This window comes from Eptesicus fuscus, chromosome 1, assembly GCF_027574615.1.
Source record: "Eptesicus fuscus isolate TK198812 chromosome 1, DD_ASM_mEF_20220401, whole genome shotgun sequence".
NCBI classification, from domain to species: domain Eukaryota; kingdom Metazoa; phylum Chordata; class Mammalia; order Chiroptera; family Vespertilionidae; genus Eptesicus; species Eptesicus fuscus.
In genome coordinates this window covers 106,658,137-106,677,205 of record NC_072473.1, presented here as the reverse complement: position 1 = coordinate 106,677,205, position 19,069 = coordinate 106,658,137, and the positions used below count along the sequence as shown (strand labels likewise).

General features: G+C 42.5%; 1 protein-coding gene and 1 non-coding gene across 4 annotated transcripts in view; both read right to left on the bottom strand.

Moving 5' to 3' along the window:
* Window positions 1–19,032, bottom strand: part of RBMX (RNA binding motif protein X-linked) — a 38,661-nt gene extending 19,629 nt beyond the window's left edge. Inside the window, exons 1-9 of one of the 3 annotated variants that reach the window (XM_028135972.2) lie at window positions 18,894–19,032; window positions 17,673–17,801; window positions 17,350–17,456; window positions 16,643–16,814; window positions 15,561–15,713; window positions 15,165–15,279; window positions 14,944–15,087; window positions 14,778–14,860; window positions 13,738–14,129 (exon numbers count right to left, since the gene is read on the bottom strand). In XM_028135972.2, coding sequence (XP_027991773.1) covers window positions 13,819–14,129; window positions 14,778–14,860; window positions 14,944–15,087; window positions 15,165–15,279; window positions 15,561–15,713; window positions 16,643–16,814; window positions 17,350–17,456; window positions 17,673–17,781 — 1,194 coding nt within the window. In that variant the 5' untranslated portion in view covers window positions 17,782–17,801; window positions 18,894–19,032 and the 3' untranslated portion in view covers window positions 13,738–13,818. Of the gene's footprint in view, window positions 1–13,737; window positions 14,130–14,777; window positions 14,861–14,943; window positions 15,088–15,164; window positions 15,280–15,560; window positions 15,714–16,642; window positions 16,815–17,349; window positions 17,457–17,672; window positions 17,802–18,893 lie in introns of those variants that run through there. The other 2 variants (XM_008159146.3, XM_054727980.1) reach the window with 2 other exon arrangements.
* LOC114228906 (small nucleolar RNA SNORD61) lies at window positions 17,546–17,617 on the bottom strand. The gene has a single exon (XR_003615010.1). It is a non-coding gene; the product is annotated as a small nucleolar RNA SNORD61 (small nucleolar RNA).
* Window positions 19,033–19,069: the final 37 nt, after the last annotated feature.

Here is a 19,069-nt window from a genome sequence, read left to right as displayed (position 1 = left end):
GTTTCTCAAGTGAAAGGGCATTTATGAGGAATGGGACCCTGAAACTTGGAATGGAGACATCTTTCTGTTTGGACCCAGATGAATTGACAATCTTGAATCAAGTCATTCTGAACCTCCCTTACCAGTTGAAGCATGTTGCCTTGCAGTGTCTAGAATAACTCTTTCACTGCTTAAAATCTTGTGATAACCTCACCTGGGGCAGACCCCTTGAAAGTGGATGCTGTTTTTAACGTCCACCACAACCACCTCAAAATGCCACTAGACCCACAACTAGGGTCAAATCTCAGCATACTTCAGGCAGCCAGGTAATATATAACCCAGGAAGAAAGAGATTACATACCAAACTGGCAGAGTAGATGGCAAATGATGGGAGATGCACACCATCAAATACGATGCTATAGCTAGAATGAACTAGATGTATATTTTGCAACATGGGTAAATCTTCAAAACATGGTGATGAGAAGTTAGAAGAACCAATCTATATATATAAAAGACTAAGTGACCGTTTGACCAGTAGCTATGACACACACTGACCACCAGGGGGCAGAACCTCAACACAGGAGCAGAAACCACAGGCATGGAAACATGGAACACACTGATGAATCTCAGAGGGAAGTGGGGAGGGGAGAGGGCAGGGAGAGATTAACCAAAGATCTTATATGCATACTAGAGGCCCGGTGCACAGATTCATGCACTAGTGGGGTCCCTCAGCCTGGCCTGCAGGGACCAGGCCAAAACCGGCAGTCCGACATCCCCCGAGGGGTCCCAGATTGTGAGAGGGTGCAGGCCAGGCTGATTGACCCCACTGGTGCACAAATCCATGCACCGGGCCTTTAGTCCCTATAATAAATGCAAATAGTTCGACCAGGGGGTGGGGCCGGATGGCCAACCTTGGCTGGTGGCAGCGGCGACAGGCAGCAGGGGGAAGGGAGGCCCCTGCTGGCAGCTGGCAGCTGCTAGGAACCCTACACATGCATGAATTTTATGCACTGGGCCTCTAGTTCTATATAATAAAAGGCTAATATGCAGACTGTATGGCAGAACAACTTAACAACCAAACAACCGGTTGCTATGACGTGCGCTGACCACCAGGGGGCACATGTGGAACATGGTGGGCGTTGGCCGTAGTGGGATGGTGGAGCTGGTGAGCGGCAGTGCCAGACCAAGGTGGGGCACCGAGCACTGTCATCAGGGTGAGCCTCTGGTGGTTACTGAAAATTATTTGCTCGCATGTGCCGTGGTCCTGCCCAATGCTCGCATCTACTGCTGGTACTGGAGCTGCTGCTCACACCTGCTGCCGGTGCTTGGCACCAGCCATGATTGCTTGGCGCCATCAGGAGGTGTGAGCAGTGGCTGCCGGCCCCAATTGTCCCTCAGGGCTTCTCCACCTCCCCCTGCTCCTGAGGGATGATCAGGGCAGCAGCTGCCACTTGCACTCACTGCCAGTGACAGCCCCGCTCGCACCACAGCCAGTGCCCAGCACCAGTTCCAATTGCTGGGCACTATCAATGGGTGCAAGCGACGGCTGCTGGCCCCAATCGCCCCTGAGGGTTTCTCCACCTCCCCCTGCTCCTGAGGGGCAATCATGGCAGCAGCCACCACTTGCACTCGCTGACAGCGCCAGCCCCGCTTGCACACCCGCTGCTGGTGCTGGCCCCAATCACTATGCGCCATCAGTGAGTGCGAGCAGGGCCAGCGCTGTCTGCATCAGCATGTGAGAGCAATGGTGGGAGTGGGGATGCTGGCAGACAGAGGACTGAGGGCCGTGGCAGGAGGTGCTGGATGGGGGCGTGGAGGATGGGCCGAGACCCGCCCCTGTGCCCACTGCAGCCTCGTGGCCCACAATTCCTTTCAAGGTGCATGAATTTGTGCACTGGGCCCCTAATATATAAAAGAGCTAGGTGCCATCATGACTGAACGGACAACCGGTCCCTCCCCCACCCCTGAGCCACTCGCCATGAGTGGGGAGTGGCAGTGGGTGGGACTGGGGACTTTGAGCAGCGGCGGTGGCGGGCTACTTTGCAGGGCGGCAGCGAGCTTAGTGGAGCAGTCACCAGTGGCAGCAAGTTTTGCGGAGCAGTCACGGGGCGGGGTGGGGGAGCCTCGCAGAGCAGTCGCAGGGCATGGGGGAGCCTCACAGAGCAGTGGTGGGATGGGGGAAGCATTGCTGAGAATCCCAGGGTAGGGCGGGGAGCTTCACTTAGCGTTGCAGGGCGGCAGAGGCCAGCAACGGAGACCTGGCTAGGCCTAGGGACCCTAACCGCACCCAATTTTGTGCACACTGGGCCTCTAGTCCTACCTAATAAAAGGATAATATGCAAATTGACTGCACCTTCGCTACGCCCAAGCCACGCCCACCAGCACAAGCCACACCCACCAGCCAATCAGGGCGAGTATGCAAATAAACACAACCAAGATGGCTACAGCCACAGAGAGCAAGGTTTCCCAGGCAACAGAGGAAGCCAAGCTTTCCGAATTCCCTTGCCAGGCCTAAGCCTCCACTCAAGCTACAAAGTTTCAATTATAGAAGGTAAACAAATTCAAACAGAATGGCGGTAGCCACGGAGCTGGAGAGACCAGGCCAGGGTTGCCCCCGGCAACGGAGAAAGCAAAGCTTTCTGACCACCCTGGCCGGGCCCAGGCCTCTGTTTAAGGCTACAAAGTTTCAATTATAGAAGTTAAATTAACCCAAACAGAAATGGCTGCGGGCCGTGGAGCATGCAGGCTTGGCTCTGCTCCAGGCTACAAAGTTTCAATTGTAGAAGGTAAATAAATTCCAGATACCAGGGCCTCTGCTTGGGTCACCAGGGGGCATGGCCGGCCTGCAAACCACCTTGTTCAGGTCACCCCACGCCCCAAGGGAACCCCCACCCTGATCCGGGACACCCTTCAGGGCAAAGCAGCTGGCCCCCACTCATGCACCAGGCCTCTATCCCTATCTAATAAAAGAGTAATATGCAGATTGACCATCACTCCCACACACAATATGGCTTCCCCCATGTGGTCAAAGATCCTGCCCCAATGTGGACACAAGATGGCCACCACAAGATGGCCGGTAGGGGAGGGCAGTTGGGAGGCACCAGGCCTGCAAGGGAGGGCAGTTGGAGGCGACCAACCCTGCAGGGGAGGGCATTTAAGGGTGACTGGGCCAGCAGAGGAGGGAAGTTGTGGGGCAAACAGGCTGACAGGGGAGCAGTTAGGCATCAATCAGGCTGGCAGGGGAGTGGTTAGGGGGTGATCAGGCTGGCAGGCAGAAGCAGTTAGGGGAAAATCAGGAAGGCAGGCAGGCAAGCAGTTGGGAGCCAGTCCTGGATTGTGAGAGGGATGTCTGACTGCTCGTTTAGGCCCAGTGGGATCGGGCCTAAACGGGCAGTCGGACATCCCGTGAGGGGTCCCAGATTGGAGAGGGTACAGGCTGGGCTGAGGGACACCCCCCCTCCGTGCACGAATTTCATGCACTGGGCCTCTAGTATATAATAATAGCATACCATTTAAGTAAATTAAGAAGGACCCTGTGTGAATAATCACAGTAATGTATCCAAATAATTAGGAATATGACTCGAGAAAAAGGAAAAACCTTGGCTTGCAGTAGGGACTTTCAGTCCTTTACAAGATGCTGATCTAACATAAGGTGCTGGCTCCCTCCCCAATTCCAGCCCTGAAGATGACACATGAGAAAAACTGACAGATGAAATCTGCTACTTATGCAGCATTTACCACATGCCAGGCACTATTAACTCAGTCAATGGTATTAGATATTATGAACTCCATTTTACAGATAAGAAAACAAGTATAGAGAGGTTAAGTAACTTCCCTAAGGTTTCACAGCTGGTAATGCTGGAGCTGAAAATTGAACTCAGTCTCTAACACCTATAGAGATGAGTTTGGGGCAGGGATGAAGTTCAGGGGAGAGTGGCGTAAAATGGTATAGGGATAGGCACCATTACAGAGATGCCAGGAGAAATTTCTAATTGTGCCCTTCCCCCATACCCCACTCCAACATTGCTGAGATCATTCTCTACTTCATCACCATGGCAAGACAGAGAACAGCAGTTCCCAGTCAGTAGGAGCTGTTGGAGTGGAGAGCATATTACATGTGCAGGCACACAGGCCATGTGATTGCCCACCGAACATACACTGAACCCCAACCCTCCATCTTGAGCTAGGAAAAACAACCTAGATCTTCAAGGCAGGTATTTGGCCAAGATTTCCTTGAGGAATATTATTAGCCCAAGAGGAAAAATCTAAAGGCATTGGAATCAGGGGTTCTTCAACAAACAAACCCCCACAGTTAAGGTCAAAGCCAAAAAGGCTTCAGAGCTTACAAACATTTTAATCTCCTACTCTTATAATCATAAGCATGAAACTCAAAATTTCCATTCTTTTAGGAAAGCCTCTAACATGGAAGATGGAGTTTGAGGTAGAAAAAACAAACAGCGATTACCTTAAGGGGGAAAAACACTCTGAAGGAAGAAAACATTTTTTAAATAGTATCTTTACATAATTTACTATAAAGCTACAGTAATCAAGAAAAAGGTAGACATACTAAGAAAAAGTACAGTAATGTACCTAGGTATATATGGCTCCTACAAATATACTGAGATTTTCAATAAAAGATGCTAAAATAAATGGATATCCATGTTTGTCTTTTTTAAAGTTTATTTTTATTGATTTCAGAGAGGGAGAGGGAGAGATAGAAACATCAATGATGGCCCATGACTAGTGTGCTGGACAGGGACAGGTTGCATCAGGACCACCCGTGGGGTGGGGATGCTGGGGCGGGGGAGCTTTGAAAGCTTTACTCTTTCTCTCTCATTCTCTCTCATTCTCTCTCATTCTCTCTCTCTCTCTCTCTCTCTCTCTCTCTCTCTCTCTCTCTCTCTCTCTCTCTCTCTCTCTCGAGCTTTGAAAGCTTTACTCATTCTCATTCTCCCTCTCTCTCGTTTCCAACTAGCAGTCAAGAAGGATGGACTCCCCCACAATGCGGATGAAGGGCTGTCCGTTAAGACTTTTAAATCTCATCCCCGAGCAGTTCCTGTGCCTAAAGAGATTCACTGATTGGCTGCCTCCTGCACGACACTGACTGGGGATCAAGTCTGCAACCAGGGCATGTGCCCTTGACTGGAATTGAACCCGGGACTCTTTAGTCCAAAGCAGGACGCTCTAACCACTGAGTCAAACCGGCTAGGGCTTATATCCATGTTTTAAAAAATAAGTTTCAAATACTACTTCATCATTAAAAAAATCAAATAAAAATGGATTATAGACCTAACAAATAAGTTAAAACATCACTTTCCTTAATCTCTTCACAATTTTTCACCCAGCCTCCCAAATCTCCCTCTGACAGCTGTCAGTCTGTCCTGTTTCTACTTTATCTTGTTGATTAGATTCCACATATGTGAGATCATATAGTATTTATCTTTTGGTTTGACTGATTTTACTCAGCATACTTTCCAGGTCCATCCATACTGTTGCAAAAGGTAAGATTTTCTTTTTATAGTCGAGTAGTATTCTATTGTGTAAATATACCACAGCTTTTTTATCCACTCTATTGATCGGCACTTGGGTTGTTTCCAGATCTTGGCTATTGTAAATAATGCTGCAATGAACATAGGGACACATATCTTTTTTCAAATTAGTGTTTGGGGTTTCTTCAGATATATTCCCAAAAGTCGGATCACTGGCTCAAAAGGTAGTCCTTTTTAATTTTTTGAGGAAACTTGTTTTCCAGTGGCTGTGCCTGTTTTCATTCCCATAAACAGCGCATGAGGGTTCCCCTTTCACGACATCCTTGACAGGCATGAGATATCTCATTGTGATTTTAGTTTGCATTTCTGATTAACCCTTTGCACTCGCTTTTTTTCGATTCCTACCGATGCTAACCATGTCGAGTCACACTCGACATCCGAGTGCAAAAGGTTAATGACATTGAGCATCTTTTCATATCTATTGGCCATCTGAATGTCCTGTTTATCCAGGCCCTTTGGCCAGATTTCTAATTGAGTTATATGCTTTGGTGTTATGTAAGTTTTGTATTTTTAAAACTAACCACTTATCAGATATAGCATTGGTAAATATGTTCTCCCATGCAATGGGCTGCCCTTTTCATTTTGTTGGTCTTTTGCTGTGCAGTTTGTTTGGTGTAGCCACATTATTTTTTTCCTGTATTGCTACGAGTTGTCTGAGATTTTACTGCCTGTTTATTCCTAGGATTTTTATGGTTTTGTGACTTACTTTTAAGACTTTTATCCATTTTGAGTTTATTCTTGTGTATGGTTTAAGTTGGTGGTCTAGTCTTATTTTCTTTTGCATGTACCTGTCCAATTTTCCCAACATCAGTTATTGAAGAAACTGTCTTTACTCCATTGTTTGCTCCTGTCCCCTGTCAAATATTAATCAACCATAATGATATGGGTTTATTTCTGGGTTCTGTTCTGTTCCACTGATCTATATGCCTGTTCTTATGCCAATACCAGGCTGTTTTGATTACAATGGCCTGGTAGTCTAGTTTAATACACATAGACAACAGTGTGGTGATAGCCAGAGGGAAAGGGGGAGGGATAAATGGGGATGCAGAGACTTGACTTTGGGTGGTGAACACACCAGACAGTATGCAAATACTGAATTGTTCACTTGAAGCCTGTATGTAGAAGACAGAAAAAATCTTAAATGACCTCAAAGTAGACAGTCTTAATAGGTCATAGGAAGCAATAACCATAAAATTTGATAAATTGCTCATCCTCCTATATAATAAAAGCCTAGGTGGAATCACACCCTCACATGACGCCAATCACAAGATGGCCACGCGCACAGCGGAGGCAGGGCCCAGTGGCCACTCTGTGTGGTGAGTCCTGGGGCTCTGCATGGCATGGAGACCTCATGGAGGCTGGTCCCTGTGTCTCCACTGGAGGCGGGTCGAGGCAGGGGAGGGCAGTTGTGGGCCATCAGGCCAGCTGGGGAGGGCAATTGGGGGCAATCAGGCCAGCGAGCGGTTAGGAACCAGCGGTCCCAGATTGTTAGAGGGATGTCCGACTGCCAGTTTAGGCCCAATCCCACAGGGGTCCTAGATTGGAGAGGGTGCAGGCCGGGTTGAGGGACACCTCCCACTCCCATGCACAAATTTCCTGCACTGGGCCTCTAGTCAATAATAATAGGCAAGCCCCAGCCAGTGTGGCTCAGTTGATTGGAGCATCATCCCGTGCATATAAAGATCGCCGGTTCTATTCCCAGTCACAGCACATACCCAAGGTTGCAGGTTGGATCCCTAGCCAGGGTGCATGTGTGTGGCAACTGATCCATGTTTCTCTCCCTTTCTCTAATCAATAAAAACATATTTTAAACAAACAGACATGCTCAGGTGAGGATTACAAAAAAATTAGGCAGGACAAAGACTAGAAAATATTCACAACACATGTTATCTGACAACTTGTATCCAGAATACATTAATATTTGCAACATTTAAAAGATCATCCAGCTCTGGACAGTATGGCTCAGTTGGTTGAGCGCTGTTCTATGCATCAAAAAGTTGCTAATTTGATTCCCAGTAAGGGCTCATGCCCAGGTTGTGGTGTGTGCTGGAGACAACCAATCATTGTCTCTCTCCCCCTTCTCTCTAAAATAAAAATTTAAAAAAAGGAAGACCATCCAGTTTTTTGAAACTGACAAAACACTTGGACAGTTTGTGAAAGATATACAGATGGCTATAAGAACATGAGGAACTGCCCCATTATAAAATACAATGTGACATACTGGATTGGATCCTGGAACGTAGAGGATAGTAGTGGGAAAATTGTGAGAACTTTGAAGTCTGAAGTTTAGTTAAGTCATATTCCAATATTAATCTCGTAGTTTTAACAAATGTACCATAGTTATAGAAGATTAAAATCAGGGCAAACTGGTGAAGGATATATAGGAACTCTATGCTATCTTTCCAACTTCTGTAAATTTAAAATCCCAAAAAATATTTTTAAAGTGCTCAGTATCATTAGTCATTAAGGGAAATGCGAATTAAAATCATAATGGAGCCCTAACCGTTTTGGCTCAGTGGATAGAGCGTCGGCCAGCGGACTAAAGGGTCCCAGGTTCGATTCCGGTCAAGGGCACATACCTTGGTTGCAGGCACATACCCAGTAGGGAGTGTGCAAGAGGCAGCTGATCAGTTTCTCTCTCATTGATGTTTCTCTCTATTCCTCTCCCTTCCTCTCTTTAAAAAAATAAAATGTATTTTAAAAAATCACAATGGAAAGACAAATAACTTATGGTTTCACTTTATGTGCAAAGCAAAAAACTAAACCAAGAACAAACAAAACAAAAATAGAAACAAAATACAGAGGCACAGAAGCATTGAACAGACCAGACCATCAAATCTCATAGAGGGAAGGCGGGGGGGGGGGGGGGGGGGGGGCCAAGAGATCAACCAAAGGATTTGTATGCACACATAGAAGCATAACCAATGGACAGACAGTAGGGGGGGTGTGAAGGTATGTGCTGGGGGGCGGGAGAGGTCAATGGGGGGGGGGAGAAGAGACATATACTTTTAACAATAAAGAATTTTTAAAAACCTCACATAAACTTATGGTTAGAGGTGTAGGGAAATTGGTGAAAAAGGTGTAAGGGTAATATATATATATAATCAATCCTGTGATAAGTATGCAATGACAGATGGTTACTAGACTTAGTGGTGATCACCTTGTAAGGTATATAAATATCAAATCACTATTTTGTACACCTGAAACTATTATTGCATGCCAACTAAACTCAAAAATGGTTAAAAAGAAATAGATCAGTAAATGTTGGAAAGCAACCAGAACTCTTCATAAATTTTAGTCAATAGCCCAAAACTGGTAATAGGCCACATGACATCAATAGAATGGACAAACTATGCACATAAAGCATACACTGAAATTCTACTCTGCAACAACAAAAAATGAGCTACTACCCACAATTCTAACAATCTCAAAAACATGTTGAAAGCAGACACACAAAAACTATATTCATGTAGGACTTAAATGAAGTTATTAAAATATGCAAAAATATTCTACAGTGATATCATTGCTTCTCCGGGGGAGGGAGATGCTGTTGACTGGGATGACAATTTTCTGGAACTGATCATAGGCTGAGGTTATTTATTGAAGGACAATACTTGGGCCTTTTTCTGCCATCCTAATACTCAGTAGTTAGCATTCCTTTTCCATGTGGTTCAAGTTCCATGCAACTGGCTATAACCCAAAGGCATTACCCTATTTTAGGTGCTAGGGAAGTTAATTCGTATATTAGGAACTACAAAATGGAAGCTGCCCCAGTGGCCTGGCCCATGTCACAAATCTAAGCCAATGTCAGCCTATATTTATATGAAACCTTAACATACACCAATCACAATCCTCCAACTCAACTTTAGATAGCTCACCTAACCTAGTTTCTTGGACCTGGTAATACCTCAGTCCATGGTTTTCCCTTGAACAAAGGACAAATGTTACTAAGTTGTTTTGGCATTAAGTATCAGAGGTCAGATGTATATATAACTGGCAGACAGAGAAACAAAATTGTGAATACAGAAACGTATTAATCATGTGCTGTTTTAACAGCAATGCTGAAGGACTTTAGTCCAAGGTGGATTCACTGCCTGAGTTTCCATACCAATTTTCCCAAGAGTTAAGTAAGAAAGATTAAAAGCACTACAGTACATCTTTGCTATTTTAGCTCCTAATTTGTTATTGCCCCCATTTCACTTCAGGGTTAAGGATTAAATGAAACCCATACAAATTACCTTGATGCCTACATGGAGCTCACTCCCCAAAGAAACGAAGTCCAGTGACAGCAATAGGCCACCTCAGTGACTATGTTCCTTAGTAACTGCTCAAGTGCCAACAGTGGATGAGAACGTTTTGGGGAAGGGGCCAAGTTAACGTCATATTTAAAAGTAAAGTAGCCTGGCCAGTGTAGCTCAGCAGTTGAGAGTGGACCTATGCACCAAGAGGTCACAGTTCAATTCCTGGTCAAACCACATGCTGGGGTTGCAGGCTTGATCACCAGTGGAAGATGGGGGTTTGGAGGAGGCAGCCAATCAATGATTCTCATCATTGAGGACTCTCTCCCTTCCTCTCAGAAAAAAAAAAAAAGTCTAAATAAATTCCTTATTGCAAATAAGAACCCAGGACCACAAAAATGCATATTAAGTTTTATTAAGTTTCAAATACAAAACATTCCAAAAAGAGAAGTGATCTATAATAACTATGTTCTATATTCAAATAAACAAGGAAAACACTATCAATTCTGTGTTTTTTTTTGTGTGTTTTTACAGCCAGTATAAAGCCAGAAATATCAAGATCAATTCTTTTCCAACAAAAGCAGAATTAAGTCTACTGGGTCAGTAAACTACTTGCCAAATGGCTGTCTTGGTCATTTAAGCATACTTCCTAATTTGAATTTAGTATTGATATTTACTATAATTAATCTCAATGTTCTACACTATCTTCAAGATATCTAAATAAAATCTCAGGACTCAAAAGCATAAACCCAAGTAATTTAAGATTATAGGATTGAGGAAGACAGCTATGTAAGTGCAACAGCCATTTAAAATTTGGCCAATACCCTCATGGTCTGTGATTAAGAGCCTGTCAAATGAGGGTTACACCTTTCTTAATTATTTCCCACAATCACAAATGTTGGATATGATAGTACTGCTATTTTACTATGCAAAAATTCTTGAGTTGATTTTTCTAACCCAACAACTCAACTCTGTTTCCTTTGAGAACAGATTTTATACTATTGGCTCTGATCTCCAACATAATGAAGCTGTATTCGGATTTGTTTCCAAGATAGGTGGGGGTAACATAGGCTAACAAAAATACAGTTTAAAAAGCCAAGTGGCCCAATTTTGTTTCATTTTTAAATGTGCTTTCAATCATTTCAGCCATGTTTCCAGATATTACTCTTTCCTTTAGCTGTTTTATGACTTAGCCCCAGTTCTGGATAATAAACAGCAGTGTTTCACTTGCTGAAAATCAGATAGAGCTACCGCTTATGCCTTTCGTTTTTCTAATTAACTTTCTGACATTGATAATTAGGAAGTTCTAAATTAAAGTTGTTCCTAATGACTTTGGCTAAACAATGAAAGCCAAAGCTATAAAATCTACATAAAGAACCATAAGCGCTCCTCACTACCTCCACTTACCAATTTCCTTAATTGCTCCCTTTTCTCCATCTGTCAATTATTACTTAAGTATCTACCACTCCCTAGTTAAGAGTGCTAACCAACACTGATGCCTTTTGTCCAACAGGAACCCTTGAAGGCAAAAATCTATTGCTTGCACCAAACCAATTCTGATGAGCACTGCTTATGCAACTGTTGTGCCTTATGCACATTCTGCATTCTTCTGCTTCAACAACTCTGTAAAATGAAAAGCATGTGATCAGGTCAATTTCTCTCCCTTACCTATTCTTTAAATACATTCTATTTTGTTGCTTTAACTGGCAACAATGCATTTGCTTTAAGTTGTAAACTCTAAAAGCAACCATAAATAACCAGTACAATTCCTGTTAAGCATCAATTTAGTGTAATCAAGACTATATAACTACCATTACACCAATAAAATTGTTTTTCAAACTGGGAACTTGGCAGCTGCATCTAGTCTCCCTTTAGTGGATTTGTACTGCGTGCTGTAATCAATCAGGTACTGATAACAGGAAGCTTGCTCACTTGCCAAAACATAAGCTATACATCTCCAGTCAACAACTGCTTATGCAGAAACAGCACTAACCAATTTTATACATTGAAAAATAGCGAAGCATTACATGACTGAGCCATAATGGAACTATACCTGTGTTTAAAATAGCTTTACCCTACATTCAAATCAGCAGTTAATATGCAAGGTGTTGCACATTACAGCACTTAACTTGATCCCTTTACAATGTACCAATACCCTAACCATGCAAAGTGACAAAGCTTGTCTTTAAACCTATAAAAGCTACCATGCTTTTGAAACTTACCTTAGCGTTTGATTTCTCTTGCTGCCAACTTTAGTCAGCTTTATCTAGTGTGAATAAATCAGCATTCCGTGACCATAATCCTCAACCTGTAAAAATTAAATAGGTAACTAGTTATCTCTAGTCAGAAATACTTCAAAACTTGCCTATAACTTACTGCCCCCTTTGCCAGAAAGAAAAGGCAAGTTCAGACTTGCAGCTTAAGGTATTTCATGGTCTACTATTTCTCTTAAGTGGTGGAAGATTCACTGGCTTGGGATGGACTGGAATGGCTTAAATGGTTAAGTTGCATGGCTTATGGATTCTCATTCTGTTCCAATGGTGCACTGCCATGTTAAATCCATAAGTTGAACGGACAAAACTTATTTGAAGGAATATGTGCAGTACAAGGATTTTTAGTTGGAGGTCTTCAAGTTTACTATATTCAAGAGCATCTTTTTCAACTTCGTGGCTGGACCTGGGTCATGCTGCCTCAGGTTTTGCTTTTTAAAGACCACTTGCAAATAGATTTTCTCCATACAGTGTAGTTTCACAGAAAAACAAGTCAGGCATCCAACTAAATGTCAAGTTTGCAATGGCTTACAGGGGTAGGGAGAGGGGCACCCCAAACTTAAGCCATTTCCTACATTGACTAAAAATCTAAAAATATGTGAAGCATGTTTAAAGGTCTTCATCAAAAACTTAAGTTACCCCCTCCCAAGCCCCAGGTGGCTATTGGTAAACAGCTGTACTAAAGGCCTTTAAGTGTCATACATGCTTTAAAAAAAAAAATCCAAGAGTTGAATTTGGAGAACTTCTAATATGCTATAGAACACTTTGCTTTTCCAAAAGTTTTTTTTAATCTAGAAAGCATTTCCACTGCCATGAGGTACAGTATGTTTCACTGTACTATGAGGAAGTGTTCAATTTCGACTTAGATGGAAAAACTAGTTTGCTTTGCTTACCATCTTTGCTGTTTCACAGGCATTTGATGCTTTAAATCTGATGTGGAATGCTGATAGATTCACTTTTTAGAAGTCATAAGCCTTTGAGAAGTTGGAGATAACTTCATTGCTTATCTATTTTCTCCTTTGCAATCAAGCTGTTCCTTAAAAGTGAGACACTACAGAGTTGCAAAAATTTGAAACAGTAAGAGCAAGCACCGTTTGCAGCTTCATGGTTGGTTTTGGCCAAACTTTTTATTTAGTATTCTGTAGTTGCTTAACACACACTTAAATGATCTTATTGGGGGGAGGGGGGAGGGAGAGGTTCTTGTAGATTCCCAAGGAAATGTCAGAAAGACAAAATATGGCCAGCACTATTTGTTTTGGGTTTACTGGGTGAATAGCACTTTCTTTACATAAGCATCTGATCTCAGGTTTTTCATACTGATAACATTTGAGATTTCAGTTTGAAGACTGTAATGATATCCTAAGAGTAGCATACCCCAACCACCCTCTAATAGCTAGCTTGTTTGTATAGGCAGAGGGATTCATCTCTCCATTTTAGATGGCTAAATGTTTGTAGATCTTAGAATTGCTTGCCTCATTAACTGGGGGGAAAAAATTAGAAAGTGGCCTTTTGGGACACTTTTACTTGGAAAATGACAACACTAGTACACAAGTCAAGCCTTAACACATTTAACATTTGCTTGTTGAAAGCAATGTCATAAGATCAAACATATTTTACTTTTTTCCTCACAAGAACATAAAAATTATGAAAGGGGAACTTAACAGGAAATTTGAAAAATGTAACACAATTTTTCCTTTTAGTAGTCCTTGGGTAGTTATGACAGAATAGGTTCCACTTTCTGTTTGTTTCTTTGAACAGGGATTTTGGTCCAAAGTTTTGTTTTTAATATCTGCTTCTGCCTCCCCCTCTATCAGATCGGCTTCCTCCACGGCCACCACCCCTGGGTGCTCCGCGGCTTGAACTGCTGTAGGAATCACGTGGAGGAGGGTACCCCCTTTCCATAGAAGGGGGAAGCCCTCTTTCTTGTCTGCCAACCCGATCACGACCACTTGAGTAGAGATCACTTCGGCTGCTTGAGTAACTGTCTCGACTTCCACCATATCCGTCACGTGAGCTGCTGTAATCATCATAGCGACTGCTTCCACCATAAGATGGCGGGGGCCCTCGTGTAGGTGGAGCACTACGTGAGTTACCTGCAGGGTCAATGGTCAGGTAATATGGCAACACTATAAATTGTATATATACAACATTTAAATCTGAATTTACAGAATTTCTGTATTAAACTTTTACTTTCTCAACTGGGAGGTTTTAAACTCTGCCATTGCTGGCCATTAACAGGGATTTGCTCATTTGCTGAGATATGGAAATGGATGGGTTTTAATGTTTGTTTGAAAAGATTGAAGACGGTGTGTATTTCAAGAGGATATTCCAGACAGCTTGTAATTTTATAGTAGACACTCAGCCACTTTCCAGTGATAAGTTGCAATTTTGAACTGTAGACTTTCCTTCATATTGGAATGGTAAACATTTGTTGTTGTTAATAAAATTTTTAAATTGTATTTGCACTGTTGGGGGAAAACACATAAGGCTGCCAATTTAAGCAAGCAAAATCCCCCTCCAAAGCAAGCAAACAGCCTCAAAGAAAAAAAAACTTATAGAAAAAACAACAACAACAACAACAAAAGCCCCTCACAAAACTAGGAAAAGCCCAGCTGATAGTTATTCCCTTAAAAGCAAGCAAACATCCCTTTAAAAGCAAGCACCACACAGCCTAGTAAATTGGCTCATGAACCTAAAAACTCAAGCTGGTGATATTCAAAGACACTAAACCAGTATCTTACCATAACTGTCATATGAATCCCTGTAGGAACCACCACTTGGATGATCTGAATAGTCACGATCACGACCATAGCCATCTCTATCACTAAATTAAAGAGAAAAACTTATAAGCCCCAGAGCATCAACTTTTACATTTTACAGCAAAATCATGGAAGCAAAATCACTTACCTATAGCCTCTTGATGGATAGTCATCACGTGAACTGGAATGACCATAATCACGATAAGTATAATCTCTTGGTGGTGGAGCATAATCTCTTGTATCACGAGAGCTTGGGTAATCTCTACTCGAGTAGCTACCAAAACAAAAATAACTTGTTTGATGCTTTGGATGAGCTTTCCCTTCAACACTAATCATTTGTAAGAGGGAGCTATTACATTTTCCGGTTACCTGTCCTTAGTAGAATATCCATCATCTCTTGGGGACAAATAAACATCTCTACGGGAAGGCAGGGGTTCCCTTCGAGGTGGGCCTCCATAACTATCTCTTCCACGTGATACAGGAGCTTAAGGAAAAACCATTATTAAAATATACTCAGATAGAAAAGGCAATGTGAATTTATAGTCAAGCAATGAAAAATCGTGATTCAATGACATATGACTTAGAACTATATATTTTATTCTCTAAAATTTTCTATTCACACCTAAATTCTTTTTAATGCATATTTACTGCATGTACCTAGATCACCTGGGGTCTGTAAGTCAGTTTTAAGTATAATTTTTAGGATTCACCTCTCAATCTTTCGTGTTATGGTGATAGGATAGGTTGTCATAAATGGAAACTTACCTCTTCCTCCCATTCCACTGCTGCTGCGAACTGGTCCTGAAGGAGCAGATCTTTTAGGAGGAGGACCCCCACTTCTCGGTGGTGGTCCTCTTTTTACTGGAAGTGGTCCCCTGGAAGAACTCATGTTAAAATTCATGGAATAGCCACCATCATCTACATTAGAATAGAAAAGAAAAATGTTAATATTCACAAGAATCAAGAAAAGGCTATAAAAGTTCTTTGCTTCATCGAGAATATTTGTTTAGTTGGGGAATCTTGCTTTAGTTTTCACACATATAAGACTTGAGCATGTGCCCGGCCTGCGCGGCTCAGTGGTTGAGTGCCAACCTATGAACCAGGAGGTCATGGTCCAAGCACATGCCGGGGTTGTAGGCTCGATCCCCAGTGGGGGACATGCAGGAGGCAGCAGATCAATGATTCTCTTATCATTGATGTTGCTATCTCTCTCTCCATCCTCTCTGAAGTCAATAAAAATATATTTTTAAGAAAATACTGAGGCCCTAACTGGTTTAGCTCAGTGAATAGAGCATCGGTCTGTGGATTCAAGGGTCCCAGGTTTGATTCCGGTCAAGGGCATGTACTTTGGTTGTGGGCACATCCCCAGTAGGGGGTGTGCAGGCAGCTGATTGATGTTTCTCTCTCACCGATGTTTTAACTCCCCCCTCCCTTATTTTTTGTAAAAAAATCAATAAAATATATTTTAAAAAATGGTGAGGATTAACAAAAAAGAAAATACTGAGCATGAAATCTATATAGGCTAGTGAAATAAAAAAGGATAATCTTAAAAATTTTATCTGATAAATTTAATTTTCATATGCCAAATCAGCTAGGCCTATCAAAAATTCTTTTTGCAAGTGTTTTTTCCTAGAATGAACTATTTGAATAGTTTATTTTCCATCATTTAAAAATACAGTATGTAATTTAGGATTTGATGCCCCATTTTTAAGTCAGTATCACTTTGGTAGATAAGCATGTGGTCTCAATTTCAAAAGCTGGAGCCTTTAAAGACTTATACAAAGCACACATGTTATGGATTTGCAGTTCCTAACTTAAACACCAAGCATGAGGTATATCCAAATTACCCATGTGCCCTCCACGTGAGGGAGGTCCCCTGGTTCCTCCACTTCCTCCTCTTCCGCCTCGAAGACCCCTTGGAGGGCCTCTGCTTCTTGGAGGTGGAGGTGGTCCACGTCTACCAGTTTCAAATGATGGTTTAGTGGCTTGTTCTACCTTGATGGCTTTTCCATCTAAGGACTAAATAATTAAGTGGTTAGTTACATCATCATTTAAAAAGAACTTGCACATCCACTGCACACTGACAGCAATGGCCTTGAAAATGTAATTACAGGTAAATTTTGCTAATTAATCTAAGAAAAATAATACAAACAATCATGGTGTTACTTTTCCGTTTACTTAAAATGCTTACTCATCTTTAAGACTGATACTAATGATATGAGCCAAACAAGGTGGACCTACTGCACTATTGGTGGATAAAATTTTAAAACAAGGCCGGCTATCAACTTATCAAAACTAATAACCAAAAGGAAAAACCAAGTTATTAAAGCAGTTTATAAATCCCAGATAAAATAAACAGCAAACACTATTCTGAACTGAAAGACTTGCTAAAGTATTACCTGTAAATTTGGCTATAAAATTACAAAGGGTTACGATCACAGGGTCCTAGAAAGTTATACACCAAAAACAAAATTCAAGAGATGCCATGCCTTAAGGCCTGACTTGGCTATTTTATGCACTAGGAAACACTGCATTAGTATGCAGACAATCTCACCTTTCCATTCATATCTCTGGCTGCATCCTTAGCATCTGCTGGGCTTTCAAAGGTGACAAAAGCAAATCCTCTCGATTTGTTGGTTTCACGATCTTTCATCAAGAGTACTAAAAAGTCATTTTCGGGGGGGGGGGGTGGAAGGAGGAAGTGTTATTCTGGTTCAAATGAATTAACAAAAGTGAATCTTTAAAAAAGAAAGCTCAGAACTTCTTAGAGGACAAAATACATTATCATTTCAGACGATCATTGCAATTAAATTCATCATAGCTTCCCTTTTTAATTACAAAATAAGCCTGCATATACTTTCAGATAAACTCACTCACCTTCCACTATCCGTCCATATTTGCCAAATACAGCTTCAAGGGCTTTCTCATTTGTTTCTGTATTGAGGCCACCAATAAAGAGCTTTCCTGGGCGATCAGCTTCAACCATGTTTACCCCCTGGTAAGAGTCTATAGAAAAAGAATATATACAGTATGTCACTGGGAAAAGTTCCAAGTTTATCGAACACATGAATTTATCAGAGTGCATTTCTTTTATTTTTCTAAAACCATTATTCCTTAATAATTAGACACCAAAATCGATCTCTTCTAAGCAGGAAACCCAAATTAACTACTTAAGCCATAGCGCAGTTTCTATTAAACTGATTAAAAGAATCAATTTAATTTATGCGTTTACCCTTAACCCACCCTGGCAGTTTTAATCTAGTAACGGCTACTCAACATTTACAAGTTTGTTTTAATCTCAAAATTGTAGCCTTTTAAACAATTACATCCTAATTTACCCTGAAGACTATCGACTCATTCAAGGTCACACACAGGCCAGACGCAAGTCCTTAACATCAAGCTCTCTTCGGAGGACTCTATTTCCTTATTAGGATTCCCTGGTAAACTTATTTAGAAATTTAAAGTTTGAGCCAAGTTATGCCTCCCGTTCTTCAACAGTCCGTGGCCCGCCAAAAACGTCACAAGAACCTTTAAAAGTGTAAATATAGTTTCATATTAAACAACGGTACATGAAATCGCGCACTGGAATGTACAACATTCCATGGCTGCAGCAGAACCCAATTAAAACCGTCACTAAAAACCGCGTGGAAAACACAAAATGGCGACACTTGGACTCAGCCCAGAACAACCGGCCCCGGTCAGAGGAGTAACTTTTACCATCAGCAGTGGCTGGGAAAATTCAAAGGGCTTCCTCTTCAAGGCCCCACCAATGAACAAGGACCCCGCGTAAAACTGCACGTGCTTATCTGTAGCGCCGGCGCCATCCCAATGCAGGTACCGCGGTGGCGTGGTCTCCTCGTCCAGCCAAAACCCGGACCTCCGCCACGACCCCGGCAGGCGACAGTCAAACTTTCTCCAAGCATACAACTAAACGGACCCACTACATTTGTTTCCCTGCGACACTCTGCTTTATCTAAATAGGTCGGCACCTTTGGGTTCTTAAAATGGCGCCCGCCAGCCCCATCTCCTGGGAGATAATCTCCGATCCTAACACGACAAGAGTGCCAAGAAAAAGGCCGAAGGAAAGGACACACTTACCGGAGGGGTGACGACGGTTTCAAGCTCCTACGAGCTCGCTGACAGAGGCTTCCTAGCCGCTCAGCACAAGGGAGGGCCGCCGGCTCTGAAGACGGAAGACAGAACCTGCAGGAACTACTGCGCAACGAGGGCGAACAAAGGAGACAGCAAACTTTATACTGCCCGGGAACGAGGCT